General features: G+C 36.4%; 1 protein-coding gene and 2 non-coding genes across 3 annotated transcripts in view; 1 reads left to right on the top strand and 2 right to left on the bottom strand.

Moving 5' to 3' along the window:
* LOC149068954 (endoplasmic reticulum-Golgi intermediate compartment protein 3-like) overlaps positions 1 to 21,121 on the bottom strand; it is a 31,884-nt gene that overhangs the window by 5,138 nt on the left and 5,625 nt on the right. Inside the window, exons 3-9 of the mRNA XM_089250851.1 lie at positions 20,244 to 20,363; positions 17,322 to 17,350; positions 15,840 to 15,901; positions 14,512 to 14,677; positions 12,957 to 13,014; positions 11,495 to 11,526; positions 7,144 to 7,240 (exon numbers count right to left, since the gene is read on the bottom strand). Coding sequence (XP_089106977.1) covers positions 7,144 to 7,240; positions 11,495 to 11,526; positions 12,957 to 13,014; positions 14,512 to 14,677; positions 15,840 to 15,901; positions 17,322 to 17,350; positions 20,244 to 20,363 — 564 coding nt within the window. The remainder of the gene's footprint in view (positions 1 to 7,143; positions 7,241 to 11,494; positions 11,527 to 12,956; positions 13,015 to 14,511; positions 14,678 to 15,839; positions 15,902 to 17,321; positions 17,351 to 20,243; positions 20,364 to 21,121) is intronic.
* Positions 3,983 to 4,054, bottom strand: TRNAP-CGG (transfer RNA proline (anticodon CGG)). The gene has a single exon. It is a non-coding gene; the product is annotated as a tRNA-Pro (tRNA).
* Positions 16,938 to 17,011, top strand: TRNAS-GGA (transfer RNA serine (anticodon GGA)). Its single transcript has one exon. It is a non-coding gene; the product is annotated as a tRNA-Ser (tRNA).

The raw sequence follows: 21,121 nt of genomic DNA, 5'->3' as shown, positions 1-21,121 counted from the left end.
AGAGATTGAAAAATCGCCCAGCAAAATTTTTCTTGATAAAACCAGCGATTATGCGTAATCACCGGATTTATCACGTTCACCACATAATATATGTATATACAGGGTGATTCAGAAAAGATGGTAAAAACTTTAAGAGGTAATAGTGCACACCAATACAAACAACTGTCATCAAAAAATGCATGGTCTAACATGAAACACAAACGCGCTATCACCTATTAAAGTTTTCACCCCGTCTTATTATAACATATTATATACTAAAACATTTTGAGCACCGCTTCCCCTTTTAGTGACGTAATAGTGATATCGGCCAATGAGCATAACCCCATATTAAAATCCTATATATTAGATGGAATAACGCGCTCAAAGTGCCCGGTAGGGCAGGACCGTCTCAAGACCATCATGAGGGGGCCCCCGGGACAAGTGATTTTTCTGAGGCCCTCCCTGGCAAAAAAATACAAGAAAACTCGAAAATTTAAACAAGATCTCATTTTAGTGAGGTTCCTCTTCTCTTGACCTTAACCCCCCCCCCCACCCCCCGGGGCAGTGACCGGGTGGGCCCATTAAGACGGCACTGGGCTGTGTTAGTGTTGTCGTGTACGAGTTAAATTTGGTGGATTTCAAGAACAAAAACGCGATTCGTTGCTTCAATAATCGAAGCTACACAGTCGTTTACAAGCGAAAAATGTGTGTGTGTGGGGGGGGGGGGAATGTGAAGTAGCAAGCAGCAGAGCCCCCCCCCCCCCTCTACGTTAACCTCAACGCATGGCTCAAGACCTCATGACAATTTGATCTGGCTAAAGTTTTGGAGAGAGAGAGTAAGTACGTAAATCGATAGGCAGGATATTCATAGCTAGGTCGAGGTGGGGGACTCAAAAAAATTTGTTTTACCCAGGAACCTATGATGCGGTTGAGAAGGTTCTGGGCTTACTTTATGGTAATAGAGTAAATTTCAATCCAAAAACTGAGCATTGTCACACGAGTTCTTGTTCGCCATTAACTTAGTTTCTCTGCTTTTGCGTCACCTTCAGGGCCGTAACTACAAACTAAAATTTACCCCGTTACTTGGGGGAAATCTGTATCCATTTTGGTAAATCCCATAATTTAAAAAAAAATAGAGGGAACTTAGCACCTTTCCTGGGCCATTGAGAAGAGCTAAGAGAGGAATCTCGAAGAAAAATTGTTTGGATGGCAAAATGAAAATCTCCAAGGAGAGATTCATAAAAGCGCTTCTTTTTTTTTAAATCACATATTTTACATCTTTTTATAGTCGCGAGCACTGTCTTTACCCATCATCAAAAGAGCACCATTATGGCTAGTTCGAGGATGATTCCAATCCTTGAACGAAATTTGTACAAGATGTTCAATTGGAACGCTGAACAAAATGCTCGCGAGCACCAAATGAGGTACGAACATCGAGCACTCTGGGTGCTCGCGAGAAACGGGTTGAAGATGCCTGTTTTAAATGGTTCGAAAATAAGGGACGAAAATTTCAATAACCGCCCCCCCCCACCCCCTTTTGGTAAAAAAAAAAGCATCAAATTTGCATGTTTATGGGGTAACAATGATTTGAACGCAAAACCTTCAACGTCTACAATCATATTATCATTAGGGGATCATCATTAAGGGGAAAAACAACAAATACTGTATTTTCATTTACGCATTTATTTAATTACGTAAGATTTCAATTAAAATGTTGACCTCTTTTGATCAATTTAGTCTTTATTTTAGGAAAATTTTTAGCATTTGAATTATGTCTCATTTTGCTCAAACACATTATTTTTTGAGCCGGTACGGATATGAAGGAAAAGTTCGCGTACAACGAACAGTTTCGCCAGTTTTCTCCGACTTCGTTATAAGCGGGTTGTAACAAGACAGGAATTTTAATTAAACAAAAAATGTATAAAAAATATTGATAGACCACTAATTTTAAATGATTGATCAAGTAATTGGGGGTCATTCACGTCAGCATCGATGGGGGAAAGGGGGGGGTTTCCGATTTGCTGACAAGGTTGGGGGGTTTCGATGATGTTTACGCCACCAACCACCCTTTATGAAAATATGAAATATTCTTAATGGCATCCTACTCGGTGCGCCACAAACGAGAACAACCTTTCGCTAGTTTGTGGCCACCTGAACTAACATTCCCCCATTGATAAATCCCCCTACAAAGCCAATTTAGTGATCTCTACGTGTTTCGCGGATCCAAGTGCTTTAAAAAATGTGCCGCGCTTCACTCAGGTTATCAGTAATTATGCCGCGGATCACTTAAGTAATTCGGGAATGTGCCGCGTGATGTAGAGCAGCACTTAATCGCTCTAAAACTGTGCCACATGTCACTCAAGGGGATCTCTAAAAGTGCCACGGATCGCTTAAGTGTCCTGGAACTGTGTCGCGGGTCACTTAAGCTATTTGTGAATGTGCCACGGGACTACTTGAATGATCTGAGAATGTGCCACGGGACTGTTAAATGCTCTGGAAAAAAGGTGCCATGGTTCCCCTAAGCGATCTGTGAACGTGCCGCTTAGTTCATATTTACAAAATTATGTTCGAGGTGGCGTGCCACATCATCAGATAACCCCCAGGGCCACGTTTGGTCGGCGGGCCAAGGGTGTACCATATATGGCTTAGAGGGTAGGTCGCAATGAATTTCTTAAAAAGAAATTTTGAGTTCTTTTAGCCTTAAAATAGCATTGAAATTGACAGAAATCAATCAATTATATCTTATATATAAATGTGAAAACATGTATGTCTCTGTATGTATATTCTTTATACAAATCTACAGTTTTAGATCGATCGTCGCCAAATTTTGCATGTATACCAAGCAGGACCGGGATTGAAGAGCTGGGCAAATAAATGCCCGAAAAACCATAGGGCAACAATGGTTCCTGGGCTCTCCCCCCCCCCCCAACAATCACTTTCGGAATGTTTACTCCGATTACTGTGGTTCCTTAGCAATGCGTTTCAGACATGCACATTCCTTTATAATGGTTTGTCACTTTTCCCACCCTCCCAATAATTGAAGAAACCCCGGGTAGAGCCGGGTATTTTTGCTGGTTAACACATATAAAGGCATTTTCTTTCAAAATTTTAATTGGGGGAAAAAAAAATATTTTTTGCATTACAAAAATAAATTTTTGATCGCCTGGTGTGCCCCTTCCCCCACCGTGTACGCAGGGCCCCTAGTCTGGGATCTTTTGCAGGGCCCCTCGGTCAGACATTTAACGGGCCCCTTCTGTAGCTAATTTATAGCATGAAAAAGCAAAAAAAATGATGATACTCGTCTCGGGCCCCAGGGCTAGAGCCCTGTCAGCGCCCCCCCCCCCTATGTGGGGGCCATGCGTGTACGTCTCTGATCCCACCAATATATGTAAGGAGGTAGGCACGGGGGGGGCAGAGATGACGAAATAACGAAAGAGGTCAAAAATGGTTAAAATTTTGCTGACGTAATACTTGAACGGCTTCTTAATAAAAATTAAATGAAAATCTTCAATAAAACATATTTATATCAAAATTTGAATTTTTTTTCAGTTGAATAGAAAAAAATATATTATTTACAGCATTGTGATATAGATGGCCCCACTAATCAGATAAAGACTCCCGTTTGTAGTTCACTTAAAACGGAGTAGGTGGCAGCACTATACAGAGCTTGCTTTTTCCATATCTTTCGCACAGTAATGAAACAAAATTTTATTATTCACGAAATTAATATATATTTTCCTTTCAATTTGATTCCAAACCCACGCTTAACGGTCAAACATATTTGAACACAATTATTTCGACTTTTTTTTGTACATTACTTTTTTTTTTTTTAAAATGGACGATATTATTTCCATTGTTAGGATATTCGGCATTTACATCAGAACGTTTAGGAATAACGGGATAATTTCGCAAAAAAAATGACAAATGATATCTATTTTGATCATAATAAAATAAATATATAAATAGCATGATAATGAAAATCGGAAAAAAAAAAACCACACGAGGGCTCAGCCGGGATTTGAACCCGGGACCTCTCGCACCCGAAGCGAGAATCATACCCCTAGACCACTGAGCCGACACATCAAATGATCTTATTCATCATGACAATTGAAATCATGAATACTATTTACAAGTTTATGTTAATGTATACCTACTTTCCATTGCAAATACTTTTTTTTTAATTAAAATAAACACAAAAGCTTAATCTTGCCCACGGGGCAGTCAAACCCGCATTTGAAATTGTGTGATCCAGTTCTCTCAACTTTCTCTTTTTCTTCTTTCAAACTGAGCGCAACCCAGGTCTATCACCATGGGCAAACAAGTGTGGGGCTAACACCAGCCCTGGTGTTCGGAGACAATTCTCATCATTTTTGTTTGCCCACACTATAAATTCTTCATAAAGGGTCCCGTGATAGTCTGAGACCCCATGCAAGGAATAGCAGCTCCTGGATGTGGGGATGCGGGGCGCCATGGGGCAATTTACTAGCTAGTGACTTGTGCTGGAAGTGTAGGTGTGGCTACCAAACAGTCTGAGTGCATATCTAGTGTTGTGTCTGGTTTTTCAGTGCTGCCATCTTTATTTCAGAAGTGAAGTGCAATGACTATGTTTGTACCATTTGTAGGCCTGTTGCTGTCTGTGATGAGACTTTTTAACAAGGATATCAGCTCCCATTCGCGTCTAGAAGTTGGGAATCACAGAAAATTAACTTCAGTCGACCGCCACTGTGGTGCCAGTGGGAGTTCGGGACCCGGGACCACGCCATGCGAGTCTCTCACAATGACCACTTTACCACCACAATGGCTAATCCAGTTTCACTGATGACTAAGGATTATGAAACTTTGAAATGAGGATGCAAGTGCACTCAGCAAGAGTGGTTCCAGAATGGGGTGATCGCACCCCCTCACAAAAGCCAAATAAAGTGGAGGCGAATTTGTCTGTCCCGTAAAATACGGGATGATCCAGTGTACCTGCACAATAAGTCGCTTACATGACACGTTCCCATTTCGTAGTAGCACTACACATGATAAGCATTACGCAGAAAAAATATTCACAACACTTACATGCACACTCCAACATGTATGAATTCATTAGAAGTTTTACAAAGGAATGTAAAAGAGGTGCATGTGTGGTTTAGTAATAGTGGTAGTATGTTGCAGATACGGTTTTCAGGGCCATCGACAGATGAAGATTGGCTTTTTGGGTTGAAGGCTTTGGTTTAAGTTTGCATCACAAATGCTTTTCCAATGTTAGTGGTTGGCATCAACAGGAGCAAACGTCATACTTATACTATAAAGTAGGATCATTTTAACTTACAGACGGATTTTGAAGATGACATGAATTGAAGGTTCTATCCGATTGTCATTCCTTTAGCAGGGCCATCATTCGGGAGGGTCAGCCCCCCCTCCCCGACTTTTGAAAATATACTAAAAATGGTACATATATATATGCATACATTGAGTACATGTTCTTTGCCGCCCCCCTGGAAAAAAGTTTAAATGACAGCCCTGTCCTTTAGGGCTGACTATTCAGTCACAAAGTAACTAACAAAGAACCCATGAAGGTGTATCCAATGCAAGTCAGTTGGTGAGAGTGGCATTGTTGCGTGTTTTCGACATAATTTCCCCCAATATTTATGCACTTGTCCCATAATTTTATCAGTGCCCCAATACCAGCTGCATGAAATTCTTATGAAATGAATGTCATAAAGATGGATGATGCTGTCGTCTATTAACATTGTTTGAAAGTATTTCTTACTACTAAAGTATTTCTTACTATACGATATATCATATCAATTTGTAACTTAATGACTCATCTTTGTATCTTTATTCCCATATAAACCTCATTTTCATGTTTTAGTTCCCCGAAAATAATCTTCATGATACAATTGGACTCGCTTATAACAAGGTTTTTCCATGTCCCATAATTTTTGTATTGCTTATCTATGCTATTTTAACTGCTTACAGCGAACATTGATTTCAGCAAAGTATGCCTACAACAAATTTTTACCTGACTCCACAGTTAATCATGTATTCTTAAATATATGAAGCATATATAACCACTAAAAACCCAGCACTCCTCACATCTGAAAGTTATCGGATTTGCGAATATCAACCTGTACTCACCAATGAATAGGATATGCATTCAAAAGTGATATTGCTGATGGTGCCCAAAATGTTACACTCAATAAACAATTTGAGTATTTCAGACAAAATGTTGATCTTATTTTTTACTTCATAAAACAAGAAAATTAAATAAATACTGCACTAAAATAAATATTTGTACTGGCAGATTTCAAAATGGTGTGCACTAAAAATCTTGAAATATGCTATTCAGGAAAACAACCTGCAGGACCATTTCCGGTCAGAACAGCATTATTGGGATGGCAGGGAAGCAATGGATGCAATAGCACTGATTCAAAGAATTCATTGCATGAGCTTTCAACATGTCAGTATGGTTTGGATAACTACGCCGAACTGATAAGTCTTACTTACATTAAACGCCGCTGTGGTGGTCGAGTGGTTATAGTGACGGACTCGCGATGCGAGGATCCGGGTTCGAACCCCACAGTGGTGGTCGGCTGAAGTTGGTTTTCTGTGGTTCCCAACTTCAAGGCGCAAATGCGAGCCGATCTCCCCGTTAAAAAGTCTCGCCACAGAGAGCAACAGTCCTACAACGATAAATCACTCAATCATAACACTTCACTCATAGTTAGAAAAAAAAACTGGTGGCAGATGGCAGCACTACACATAACAAGCATTACAGAGAAACAACAAACTTCACGTCAGGTTTCACTACACGTACACGCACATTCCCGCATGTACCGATTCGTTGGGGGGTTCCGCGGGGGGTTGTGTGGGCGGGGTGCATGTGTGGTATAGCAGTAGTAGGTAGGGCCTCCAAAAAATGGCTCGGGGATCCATGATGTTCTTAAGTCAGCCACCTCGTTGGGCAATTTGCCTGTTGTGGCGTTGTATTTGTATTTGTATTTTTTTTTTAAACTAAAATTAGTTTCTTACAGAGTACTGTTTCAATATTATGAACAGAAGGATTTCAATATTTTTCCTAATTTGGAAAATTTTTGAAAACCTTCCCCACAAGTTAGTTACCACTAGCACAAACCATCAATAAAATAGCTATCAGATAGGCATAAAAATGTCACATACCTTGTTCGGCGACTTGAAACGTACCATCCAAGGGATTCGCCTTACCCGGGACACTCTTTCCAAATGACAGATGCTTTATTCTATGAGTCAAGTTGAACTGTATGAATGTTATTATTAACATATAACTCACTGACTTACAAATTTATTGTAAAACATGTTATAAACAATACACACAATACAAAAAATTAAGACAATCGAAAAAAAATATATATTAATGAATAACTTTTTTCTCTGTTCGAGTTCCTAAGTGCAATATTTGCTGAGATATTCGAATTCAAAAATCTGAGAAAAGTAGAAAAAGGGCAGTATAAATGAGGGAAAAAGTGTTTTCTGTTAGTTTTTGCTATTCTTTCATAACTTTTCTTAGATTTTTGAATTTCAGATATCTTAGCGAATATTGCATTTGAAAACATGAAATTATTTCTGTTGGCCGCAGGAGATACAGGGTAACCACTTCCAAATTGGGAGTTAGAGGACAAGGGAACCATAAAAAGTTTAAATTTTTTCTATTTTGTTACACACTTTATCAACACTCTCAAAATGGGTATAGGGTAATTTTTGAATACCTTCTGAGCATTCTTTTAAATTGGAATCATACCTCTACCACAGACAGTTGATGAGATAGAGGCCACATTAGCACTTACAGGACACTCTATGTATTGGCGAATTTTTATCAAATACATCTTTTAAAGCCGCTATTAAACAGTTGGGCTTCTATGCTTCTCATTGGTATTTGTATGAAGACTTTTTGAATTGGAGGTAAGTGTGCCAATCACTTGGTAGAACAGAAGTAAAAATATTTTTTGGGGCTTGTGAAAGAACTTGTATGTTTATCCTTCTTGAATGTACAAAAGGCGCACTGGAGATGACTATTAACGTATCTTCACACACATCCGTCATGGCTTGTCTCCATCTCATGTCAGTTTGAAAAAATATTCTTTTTCCCTCCACTTACTAATAAGTGTAGCAGCCGGAAATAACTGATATGAGACAGAGACAAGTCATGACAGATGTGTGCATGTGTGAAGATACCTCTAATGTTTCACTATATACACAAAAATATTTGGAGTAATTCTTAAAAGAATTGATATTGTATCTCAACAACACATATGAACATATACACTATACAGGGTGTCCTGTGAGTGCTAATGCAGCCTTCATCTAATCAATCGTCTGTTGTATAGATGTACGATTCCAATTTAAAAAATTCTCAAAAGGCATTAACAAATTACCCTGTACCAGTTTTGAGGGTGAAAATGCAGTGTGTAACAAAATAAAAAATCTAAATTTTTGTACCATCCATTTGTCCTTTAACTTCCAATTAGAGAGTTGTTGCCCTGCCTTTCCCAAGGACAACAGAAAAAATTCCAAGCTTTTAAGTGCAATATTCGCTGAGATATCTGAATTCAAAAATCGGAGAAAAGTAGGGAAAGGAGTGTTGCCCGGTTTTTTCTGTTCGTTCATAATTTTTCTCTAATTTTTGAATTCAAATATCTCACCAATTATTGCGCTTAGAAACACTGGATTTTTTCTGTTGGCCTCAGAAGATACAGGACAACAACTCTCTAATTGGAAGTTGGAGCACAAGGAGACAGTATAAAAATTTAGATTTTTTTTTATTTTGCGACAGACGGTATTTTCACTCTCAAAACTGATATAGGGTAATTTTTGAATGCCTTTTAAGCATTTTTTAAATTGGAATCACACCTCTATGATGGAGGGTTGATGAGATGAAGGCTGCATTAGCACTTACAGAACACCCTGCACAGCTGTAAGTCAGTGTCCACTTTGGAATTCAGACATATTCTTGAATTCACAGAAAAATACTAGATGAATCATTCTGAAATTTCTGTCATGTAAACCCCTGCTTAAACTAACAATATACAGTGAAAATTTAGTCACGAGTGTATTTAGGGAACCGTCAAATAATTAAATAAGGAAAAAAGTTTTTGATCAACCTTTTATCAGCAAAGGCTACAAATGATTTGTAAGTTTTACAACATATGTCACTTGATATTTTCAATAATTGTATGTATTTTCATTGAAATTGCACACATTTTTTCAAAAATATGTTTTTTTAAAGTTCTGATTTGGATTGCAAATGTTTTGCTTATAACCATAGGCAGAGATAGACATGAATGGCGCTTATACCAAACACCAACTCTGGTCATATATATTGCTATTTACTGCCATTAATGAGATGGGTTGGAAATGAAGGAGCTGTCTATTGGTGGTCGCCTCAAGCTAGTTAGGGAAAATATCTTATCTATATCCTCCCTCAAGTTTGAACCTGGAACCGTGACAGCAACCTTCACGGTGGTAGACGAGCATCTACCTACGTGAAAGGCTGGGGGGGGGGGGCATGATGATGAAAATTCATATATATGCATATACTAATAGAATTTTAAATGAAACAGTTAAATATTCAATGAGATACAAGCATTTTTAGAAAATTATTTTCAAGTATGCATGCGTGAAAAATACCAATTTTACTCGTTTTTTCATAATTTGCTTGCTTTGATCATTTTTGTCACACTACAGTCATTTTCTGCACATGAGGGTTAATTAATATATTAAATTATTGACAGAGACCTACAATTTATTTCCAATTCCGAATAGCAGCCTCTTTTTTTTATACTGACAGAGAGGTTGGTGCACTAACCCCCGATGTGGGACTCCCAGCGGTAGCAATCTTTTTCTGTGGTCATGTCACCATTTCTGTTGTACCCTGGTGTTAGGATAGTTTTCTGACAAGGACGAACCGGGTATAGAGCTCCGGGAGGAACAGAGCCTGGGTCGTGTCTGGTCTGTCGGGTATAGAACTCATGACACCTCTAAACATCCCTTGGTACTTTGGGCAAGTATCATCAACCTGGGCTATAGTAGCCATAATTTGTTTGCAAAATTTATCGGGCAACATACAATGAAACCTGTGTATAATGATACTGTCTATAACGATATTTTCTTTGGTCCCAGTAGAATTCATATTCAATAGGAAATAGCGCAAATGCTTAAACAGGGCAGATTTTTTCTTATAAATCCCCTTCAAGGAGGTTGTTATGCAAAATAAATGTAAATTTTTTGTGGGACCCCCCACATTTAGCTCAGGGCCCTGCCTGGTTACTCCAGCCTAATTAAAGGCCTGCCTCAAACTGCTTACAACGATAACCTGTCTATAACAATATTTTTCTAGGTCCCTACAGTATTGTTATAGACAGGTTTTACTGTATACGAAAATTCCAGTTTACAATTCAGAGAGATATTGGCAATAATGTGAGCGAAAATAGCTGAATGAAAAGGGGTTTTCTACAAATTGGTATTTCAATTATTTTCTGTCATTTGATTATTTTCTTCACAGTTTGCTCATTTTCATATCATATGTATATATGTGTATACTTATATATCTGAAGTACTTCTTTTATTTAAAATCAGACACGTGCCTTTATCAAAAATAAAATCATATAAAGTTGAAATGATCAAATGACAGAAAATAATCAAAATAGCAATTTGAGGACAATCCTTTATCATCCGGCAACTAATTTCAGCACATGTCAAATTAGTGCTCAATATATCAATGATACCTTTCTGAATTTTCATGATATTCAACTGTAATTTTCACAAAAGTTGCTCTTTATAATTGGCAACAAATTATGAAAAATTTGACATCTTTTGTGTGTGCATACTCAAGAATAAGTTGAATTTCCTTCAAATGCTCATACCTCATGAAATATCAAATTCTTACATAACTCACATAGAGTTTGACAACCTAAAAATTACACATATAATATTTAAATTTTAAATGAAATGAATTGATTGAAAACTCCACCTGTTATAAGCAAAAAAAAGATGAAAATTAACATTTTTAAAAAAAAAACATTCATATCTTTGTGAAAATGTGTAATTTTCACGAAAATGCCCACAAATACTGCAAATAGCAGGTAAAATATTCTGTGACAGATGCAAATTATTTGCAGCTTTTTCTGATACAAGGGATGATAAAAACTTTTTTCCTTATTTAATTTTTTGCCATCCCCCCTGAAAACACTTAAGACTAGCATAGAGATTACATAACCAAAATTTCAGAAGATTCATCCATTATTTTTTTATAAATTTGAGAAAATTTTTAAAGTGGACAGACGTGTGTATGTAAATAGTGTACATTTTTTAATTCTGAAATGTCATATCATAATGCCCAGTATATAATTGAAAAATGCACAGCTCTGACAATGACTAGGCTAACCAATATCAACTGATAATAAAGTGCAGTGTTTATTGGATTTCATTCATGTGGGGGGGGGGGGGGACAAAAACTTAAGATACTGAATGACTAGAAAGATAGTGGGACACATACCTGTGTTGATGAAAATGGCTGCAGATCATGAACTAAAATAAAATAAAAATTCATTAGAGTAATTTACATTTGAATATTTTGAAAATTTTTACATTTTTATTAATATAAAAAAAAGATTATTACATAACGATATAACAGGTATTACTTGGAACCAGAGACACAATTTTTTAATTATGCAAAACAGATGCAATTGTGCATTTACACAACTGTAAAACCAGTGAATTAAAACCTGTGTTAGAAATCTGTGCTCTTTAATTGTAATTTATACACTTCATGAAAGTTTTTACGAACTTGAAAAATTAGTTCATAAAAATTGTTGTAAATGGAAGATAAGTTCAAAGAATACTGTTTTGGACCAGAGAATTGGTTCATAACAATGTGTTAGACAAATAGCTAGAGAAAGTATCTCCGCTTACATTTCCACGAAAAGAAGTGTTTAGTCAAATGACACACTAAAGCGAGCCAAGAAAAATTTAATCAACCATAGCCTGAGTCAATAAAGGTAGTATTCACAACATGTTTTAAACTATAGTCACAATTTTTAACTAGGAGATCAACACAGATTGATTAAATTCAGGTTTTTAACCAATCTCTGTGTCAATCTCCTATCCAAAAATTGTAACTGTAGTTTAAAACATGTCATGAATACCACCTTTATTGACTCAGGCTATGGTTGATTAAATTTTTCTTGGCTGGCTTTAGAGTGTGTCTGTGTCATTTGACCAAACACTTCTTTTAATGGAAATGTAAGCGGAGATAGACAAATACACACTAGCTAGAGAAATGCATATCCTTAGAGCTAAGAAATAAAGTGTGCATTAGATTCCAGAATTATGCGCAATGCATTCTGTTCTTGTAATGTGACATTGCTAGTAATAGCAGAAGTTGCTCTGATGATAATGATTATATGGTAACAGAAAATCATGAGAACTCGAAAAATTGCAAACATAAAAAGATATATATATACTATAGTAAATATATATATATACTAATCTGCAAAAAACTTCTTTGTATATAGTCAGACTTCAATATAATTTCACCCATAAGGTTCGAATAAAAATGATTACATATAGGTGAGGTGACTTAATAAAATGAGTTAAACTGTTTGTAAATTTTACTGGTAGGACTTCCTCAAGTAATCCTACATCATAAATTAAACCAATTTCTATGATCATCCACATGGCCCCAAACATCTCTCAAGAATGCCCTAGGCTGAGATCTTTAGCAGTCATCCCCCTCCACTATAGCAAATTTATAGTGTAAAAATAAAAATTGACCCCAGACTGGAGCCCTGTCAGCCCCACACTTGACGGATTCATGATTACCCACCACATTTCTGATATGAACCGAAAACTAGTGGAACTTTATTGCAAAAAAAGGAAGAAAAAAATTATTGTGTTCACAACAATGATTTGGATGCACTAAATTAATCACTATAATTACAATATAAAACTATAGTTACCATGAACATTATACTGTTGATACGTTTTACCAGGAGCGACATGGAAGTTGCCTGCAACCTACATTTTGAAATATAAAAAAATAATAATGTACAATACAGTCAACGTGGTGATTAAAATAATTTCAAATTGAAACATGAATACATTAACTCTTGGGCTGCTCCCAACCCAATACTTATAGACAATGGGCATAGCAGCCTCACCAATCAAATCTTTGTCTTGTTTTTACTTTCTCTAGCTAGAGCTCAAAGGATTAGCAAAAATTGGTTTGCTGGCAGCTTGAAAGTTGTGAAGCCTTTTTTTGTGCTATCTACCTCCTCCAAAAGGAAGTGAAAACTTCTTCCCAAACAAAAGTGGAGGGGATGAAACTTGTACCAATGTGTTGGAAAAGTATGCTTCCAATTATTTGAGCAGTTAAAAGGTTAATAAACACTTAATTGGTAGTTTAGCATAGAAAAAATATCGGATTGTTGATCAGTTTAGAAATATAATGTACAGTGGAACCTCAATATAATGATACTCTGCAGACCAAGAAAAAGTATTGTTTTAGAGCATAGTTTCCCAACCTTTTTTGTCCAATCGCCCCCTTCTTCAGAAATTTTTCTCCCATCGCCCGCTGTTTTAGAGGAATTATCGTTACATTGAGAGGCAACATTGCAATATCATTTGTCACCAAAAGTTTGCTGTTGACATCTTAACTAAATCTATGGTCTTGGTTTTTTTTTTTTTTTTTCCAAACTGAACACACAACTCAGGTCTATCACCATGGACAATTTACTACCTAGTGAGTTGTGCCAGAAGTGCAAGTGTGTGTATCTAACAGTCTGATTACATATCTAGTGTTGTGCACAATTTTTCAGTACTGCCATCTATATTTCAGAAGTGAAGTGAGTGAAGTGTAATGACTGAATATTCCTACTGTTTGTAGGCCTGTTGCTCTTAGTGGCGAGACTTTTAAATTCACCATGAAAAAAAGAAAATAAATTATTTGATTAATAAAAATCAATTGGATGCATTTCTCATGTAAAGAAATTTACTGTATTGCATTTATGTGTCTTACACAGAAAGTAGCAATAATAACCATTCATGAACACTTTTGATGATCACATGGTGTAAAAAATTGATATTATCAGATGCCTCCCTGGAAGAACAAAAACAATTTACAAAGTCAAAATTAAATTCAAGTTGATTTGGAGAAAAACATTTTAAAAAAGTACTGATGTAGCAGTTTCAAAATCTCTTTAAAAATATTGTTATAGACGGATTAGATGGATTTATCACTGTAAAAGAATATTTTTGTATCAAGAAGAGTTCAATATTAGACTATAGGCAATTCCAAACAAGATTTAAAAAATAGTGTTATAGAGGGATTTATCATTATATCGAGTATCATTGTAGCAACGTTTCACTGTATAAGTTCAACCTTTGGAGGCAGAAAACACGAAACCCAAAAGCATAAAACAAGTTATCGTTTTCTCAAATGCTCACATTTTCACACATGTCGATTTCACTGTTTATTGTCACTGATACTCTTTTACAAAAGAAAAATGAGCTCACCCTGTTCACTTCTAGGTATCCAAATATTTGGCATCCTTCTTTGTCGATGGCTTGAAGTTTGTCATCACTCCAACCTTCTCTTCTGCACTGTTCAAACAATTTCGGTTTGAAGGCCCATCCTCTCAGCCTGTATGCATTATGTACGTCTTCACAGGTGTTGCAGCAACTGAGAAGAGAATGGGGAAAACAGATTAAACAAGTTGTATCTTAGCAATGTCCTCATTTATTCAGAAAATTACCTATAATTTGGACTATTTGATATAATTTATACATCAACAACATGAATAATTCATCAAACTGAGTGCCAAAATCATAGATCTCAGACCACATGGATTAAATCCACTTGAACATATTTCCTAATAATTCACAGATAAACAACGCAACACACAGCTCTCACCCTTCTGGTATATATGTCTATGTGTGGGCATATATTAATTAATCCTGTATAGATTGTCTCAGCAACAGCTTTATAAACTTCTAGGAGCAGTATGGTATACCTAGATAAACTGGAACCACAAGCATTGTAGGGTCTGAAATGCTTCCCTGATGTGGTAGCATATACAGAAACCACCAGAGGTGAAAGGACAACATGTAAGTGAATAGCCGTTTTAATAATAATTGTAGGCCTACATCAACAAAAGTAACAGAGGGCAAAGGTGTTCAAAGTATCACCCACAAGCTGTAATGCAGGTCTCACATCTCTTGCGCATGGAACTCCACACATCCCGAAAGATTCCAAGCATTTCTATGAAGCTTTTATGCCTCAAACATTGTCAACAGAGGTGTCGTATACCAGTGTTTTAATATGTTCCTAATCTGGAGGCCCCAGAAGAAGTAATCAAAACATAATAGACCAATCAATCGAGAAGACCAATGCACAGAATGCCTAGAACTCTCACTCTTCTGCAATGCTATCTACCAAGTCAGGAAAGCATTTCTAACCCTGCATAACTATGTGATTCCAAGTCATCTGGATCAGTGATTCTCAACCACCGGGCCCTCAACATCAATCAAATTAGGCTATGAGTAATTATTTAATTTTCCTTCATATATCCCCCATTACTCGAGTGTAGGGCTAGGCCTTCCACTCACAAAAATAATTTCATCAGACTGGACTTCCAAAGGTTCAGAACCACTGGACTAGATGTACAATGCCCCTCCTATAAATTTGTAACCCTGGTGTTGAGAGAACCTGTAAATGAAACCCTATGAACACATTGTTATCTGAGCAGTGTACCACTGCAGTTGAACCTTATTTACATGAAACCAAGAATCTTATGCAGACATTAAGAGATCAACAGAGCAAAAATTAGTAATGAAACACCTACTTTCTCGGTGGAACTTCTGCACCGTAACAACTTTCACATCGATCTGGATTTAATGTTGTCGTCTAGATAAGTAGATTAGAAACTTCATGAAAGAAATGGGTATGGAGAATCAAAAATGATACAAGGCCAAAAAAATTAAAATATTAATTTAAAATTATTAACAAGACATCAGTGTCACATTCGAAAATGTATTTCTCATAACTTATTCACTGCTTGGTATGCATTTTTTTTTTAATATCCAAGAAAGCTAATTGCTCAGTTAATGAAGAGAATGCCAAACTGTGCATACATTTTTGAATATTTTTACAGACACTGTTTCATGAGGGAATGAGCACGTCACTAACTGGAAATTGTGACAAGAATATCAAGGTAAACCACCTATTTTTATTGGATCTTTTCAACAGGGATGCACCAAACAGTTAATTTTCTGAAGTCTTGTCATGATTCCACAGATTTCGAATCTCTTGCCACTGAAAACCAGTGCAAGAAACTGGAGACCAACATTGCCAATGCATCCACTCTCCTATATAGGTGCAGTAGTTTGGGCTATTCTATTTTGTTACAGAGGGTCATACAGGCCCATCCTCATATGAAAAAAATATGCAATCACACTCTAAAACTCTTTGGAATGATAGAATACTTGTATGTGTGATGATTGGGGAAGCTCTACTTCCCGCTTTGTCTGGTTCCAAACTAGTCTAGCCTTGAATATCATTACGTATTTTGATATGTTGAATCTAGGATGGCGAAAGTCTGCTTATTCTGAGTTGAAGGTTTTTTAACAACTGGCTGTTGCGAAGATATATTTTGGAAAGAGAGAAAGTCTAGTGGTCTAGGGCGTTCACCCGGAAAGTGAAAGGACGTGGGTTTGATTGCCCGCAGGGGCAGTTGAATTTTCTCTCTTTCCAAAAGATATCTTCGAAACAGCCAGTTGTTAAAAAACCTTCGTATGGTAGCGGAGAGTGATGTCATCCTTGTATAAGTCGCCATCTGGTGGCAGCGTCAGCAGTTGTGAGCTTGGTCTGAGTCTGGTCCGGTCGTCCATGTACGGTCCCATTCAGTGTACACGAGCTCCAGGGGAAGATTGAGAGATTCTGTGCCTCTGTAGTCTAGTGGTCTAAGGCGTTCACCCGGAAAGTGAAAGGACGTGGGTTCAATTCCCCGCAGGGGCAGTTGAATTTTCTCTCTTTCCAAAATATATCTTTGCAACAGCCAGTAGTTAAAAAACCTTCGTATGGTAGCAGAGAGTGACGTCATCCTTGTATATTCTGAGTTGGTTATGGTCCCAATTAACTTGGATGATAAGAGTTCTTCTACCTACTTGTTTTAATTTTAACCACATCTGTGGTAAAAGATTATGATTATTCACAAAACATGTTCAATGAAACTTGTATTAAGTCAAAATGTGGCTAATATTCAAACGAACAGCAACAATAACTCATTCAACACAGAATTTCATAAGATATCTATGTGTTTACTTACAGTGGAGACTTCTTTCTTTGTACCAATATCTAAAATGTAAATAAATAGATAACATGCATTAGAAAAATTATCAAAACAACATAAAACAAAATATTGAGCATTTGCATTCAAAACTATTCTGTTCTTACATGCAACAACAAGAAATCATGAATACCCGAACATTTTCAGGTTGTTCGAACATGGTCCTTCTTGCATTTCCCCCTATTGTTTGGCCAGTTGCTCAGACACATAAGCAAGGAAGAGCAGGGGGAGGAGGGGGGTTCCCCCAACAAGGTGATCAGAAATTTAAAAAATATATTCAAAGAAAATATATGCTGTTTTTATGAATAAAATTTTTAATTTAAAATGTTACTTTTTGAAGGTTAGTATTTCTAAATTTTGGCGGGAGAAAAACCATAGGTGCAAAACTCTGGAGAATGGTTATTAGGCAGGTTTCCGCGTGGATTCAAATTCCATACAAAAATTAATATAAAAGGATTTTGGAAAACAATATAGGGGTTTTTCTGTAACAAAAGTAAAATCGTAAGGATTTTTCCCCCAGTGCAAAAACATGACATCATACAAGCAACTGTCAATTAGCACCAAGTCATCAATCATTGCCACAACCAGTAGGTTAAATTACCTATCAAAACTATTCTCAAATCAAATCTCGTTAACAAAAAAAAATCACAGTCAAGCCTGAAACTGGACATATCATCAAAGCAGATACAGGTCATCTCACAAATTTCAGATGTTGAAAGGCCAAATTGACACTGGCTGTTTGGCGTATGAATTTTGTTTTTTCTCATGAAAATGAAATATTTTTGTGATTTGATGACAATTTACATTATGCTTGTGACGTCATTTTGGGGATTAAAAAAAATCAAGTTTATCTTTCTGAGTAAATTCTCTTTGGGAATATTTTTTCCCTCTAAAAAATAGGGATTTTTTACAATCATGGTCAAAACTAGGGAGATGTAAAAAATTTTCAGAAGTCTGAGAGATGAAGTAGAAAATCTGGGGGACTTCGCTGGGAAATGTAATATTGTCCCTTTCATTCAATCCATCAGTGTGTGCCCCTTCCCCCAAAAAGTAGATCCTGTGAAAACCTCTGCCACGGCAAAATCTTCAAGGATGGCATAGCTCCACTGTTGACTTGAGAAACAGAAAATAGATTGCACAAGTTAATAGATCTTTCATTTATAAGCATCTCTGGCTTGCTCATCATAATCAAACTTCCCATTTATTTCTTTTTATCCCGATGTTACCAACTTGGCAGCAGAGCCGGGTTCATCCTAACCGTTTATCAAACTCTCTATCTGCTGAAGGAGCATTTCTCAACCTAAGGTCTGTGCACCGGAGGTGGCCTTCAAAGATGGGATATGTGGTCTGTACAAAAACTTGCTAATCAAATTTTGATTGAATGAAGAAATATTTAATTGTATGAAACTGATATTAGCGATATTCTCATGAGTTCAAGGGAAAAACCAGGATCTCATAATTAGGGTGACCATATTTGATCAAGAGAAAAAAAAAAGAAATATCCAAGGATGAGAGAGAGAGAGATGTCACTTTTCACTATTCATATGGTTTTCAACAGCTAGCGGATAAAGGACTCTTTAGGTCAAACTGTCCATGTACAATCCTGTTCAGTGCACATGATCTCTTAGGAGAGAATGATGTTTGTTGCCTTTGCAGTCTAGTGGTCTAGGGCGCTCACCTGGCAAGTGAGAGGATGTGGGTTAAATTTCCCACAAGGGCAGTTGAATTTTCTTTTCTTTTTTCCTGAATTCATCTTCGCATCAGCACTGTTGAAAACCTTTGCATGGAATATCACTAATTGTCACCAAATAAATGAAATTTTCAAAATAATTGAAATTACCCCAAATTGCAGTGAACTGAAATGTATTTCACAAAAAAAAAGTTCAGGGTGACCATAATTCATTACGAAAAATACAGGAAATTGTTTCTTGAATACTGTAAAATATGGGACACTGCAAAAAATTGCCATGTGCCAGAAAAATCAATAAATATAGCTAAAACGGCTAAAAGTATACAAATGGGTGGAAAATAAATAAATTGCATTCAAAATTGCAGTGTAGTTCAAGGAAAAAATGTTGAACATGATCAAAAATATAAGGTGAATATTTACAGCTATTATTATCAAAAAAACTGAAAAGTAAAAATGGTAAACGCTGTAAGAGCCAAAAAAAAAATTCAAACACCGCTTTTTTCATGTTAAAGGGTCAAATGAGCAATGCTTTATAATGTTGTCAATGTGAAAAATGCCAGGTAGTCCTTTAAGTGGTTCAACAGAACATGTAAAGAGGTCGTAAATGTGAACTTCCCTACGGGCTGCAAAAACAGTTTTTTTTTTAAATTTCCTAACATTTTCCCCTTTTGCCATTTAAGGCATTAAACACTTTCGCCCTTAATTTTATATGTTATAAAAGCTATCTTCATTTACCATTTTAGTAAATATTATGAATTGAAACAAGCTTTGTTAAAAGAACAGAGCAACATATATTAAAGAAAATTGATATGACTGAGAATACAGTAATGTCCCGTAAATACAGATCACACTGTTGGTTACTCATGTCAGACCTTAAGTTGGAGGTTCATCAATTTGTCATTTTGCTGGTAGTCTACTTGGGTTTAGAAAGGCTGGGAAACACTGGGCTAAAAGTACATATATTTTGAGAAAAATCCCACACTATCAAAAATCTATCAAAAAACCAAAGCAATAATAAATCTTGTTTCAAGGAAACTTGAAATGTCTTTCAATACACTCATGATTTGTTACAAAGGTGATCAAAATCATCCTGGGACCTCTACACTCTCTTTGAGGCAATTCCAAAAACTGCTACATAAATTTATTTGGAAAAGTTATATTAATTGATTCAAAATTTTTGAGTGAAACAGATTCCATCTCAAAATCCTTACTTTCGTCTTTCTCCGGTTCTTCAAGCGGATTCCCATCAGCATCCAATCTTCGTTTGTAAATGTTATGTTCCAGATTAATGTGCTGTTCTCCAGATACATCCATGGCATCCAGTGACAGAACTAAACAAAAAATCAAGTAGACAATTATAATCACACTTTACAGTTGAAGCAGCAGAAATCTTATCACATATAGGTAAAAAAAATCTAGCCTAACGAGAAATGATCTAGTAAAAATCAGAGTTCTAAATGGAAGATGACTGAGCATTCCCCAGTCTTCTCTGGACAACTGAAATTGCATTGAATTTAGTCCCGTTCATTTAGCAGAATATTGCAGTCTACTGAAGTCATGGACGAAACATTTCAAAGTCTCTCTTCCTCTGTACTAGGGATGAGTGGGCTGAAGTTGATTTTCTGCAGATTTCCAGCTTTGAGGCAGTCTGCCATTTAAAAAAAGTCTCTCCACAGAGAGCAGGCACACCTACAACTCGATACTGACATGACATGAAAATTCAAGAATTTCCATCTTTACTTCAGAAAATGAAAAACGATGGCAGCGTGAACACGAAAAAAAAAAATGCAACTCAACCACATAAATACGTTAAGGCCACATATACACACATTCCGGCATGTACCGAATCGTTAGAAATTTTTAATAGAGGAATCTGTATGAGGTACATGTACAGCTAAGTAGTAGCAGTAATAGGGATAGGATAAATAGTGATTTGGCTGAATAACCAAATATTCAGCTAATGTTTTGGACGAACACCAATTTCCTTAATATTAATCATGATTATGAATAAAATCACTGGTAATTTTAAATGATTGAAATTGAATTTGAATTTATTATTTGTATGAATATTAAAAAACTGGTAGTTGAA

The sequence above is a fragment of the Pholcus phalangioides genome, unplaced genomic scaffold, assembly GCF_987345545.1.
Source record: "Pholcus phalangioides strain wild (caught in Gottingen) unplaced genomic scaffold, Ppha-v1.0 ptg000024l_1, whole genome shotgun sequence".
NCBI lineage: Eukaryota > Metazoa > Arthropoda > Arachnida > Araneae > Pholcidae > Pholcus > Pholcus phalangioides.
The sequence above is the reverse complement of the archived record's forward strand: the minus strand, read 5'-3'. Positions and strand labels throughout refer to the sequence as shown.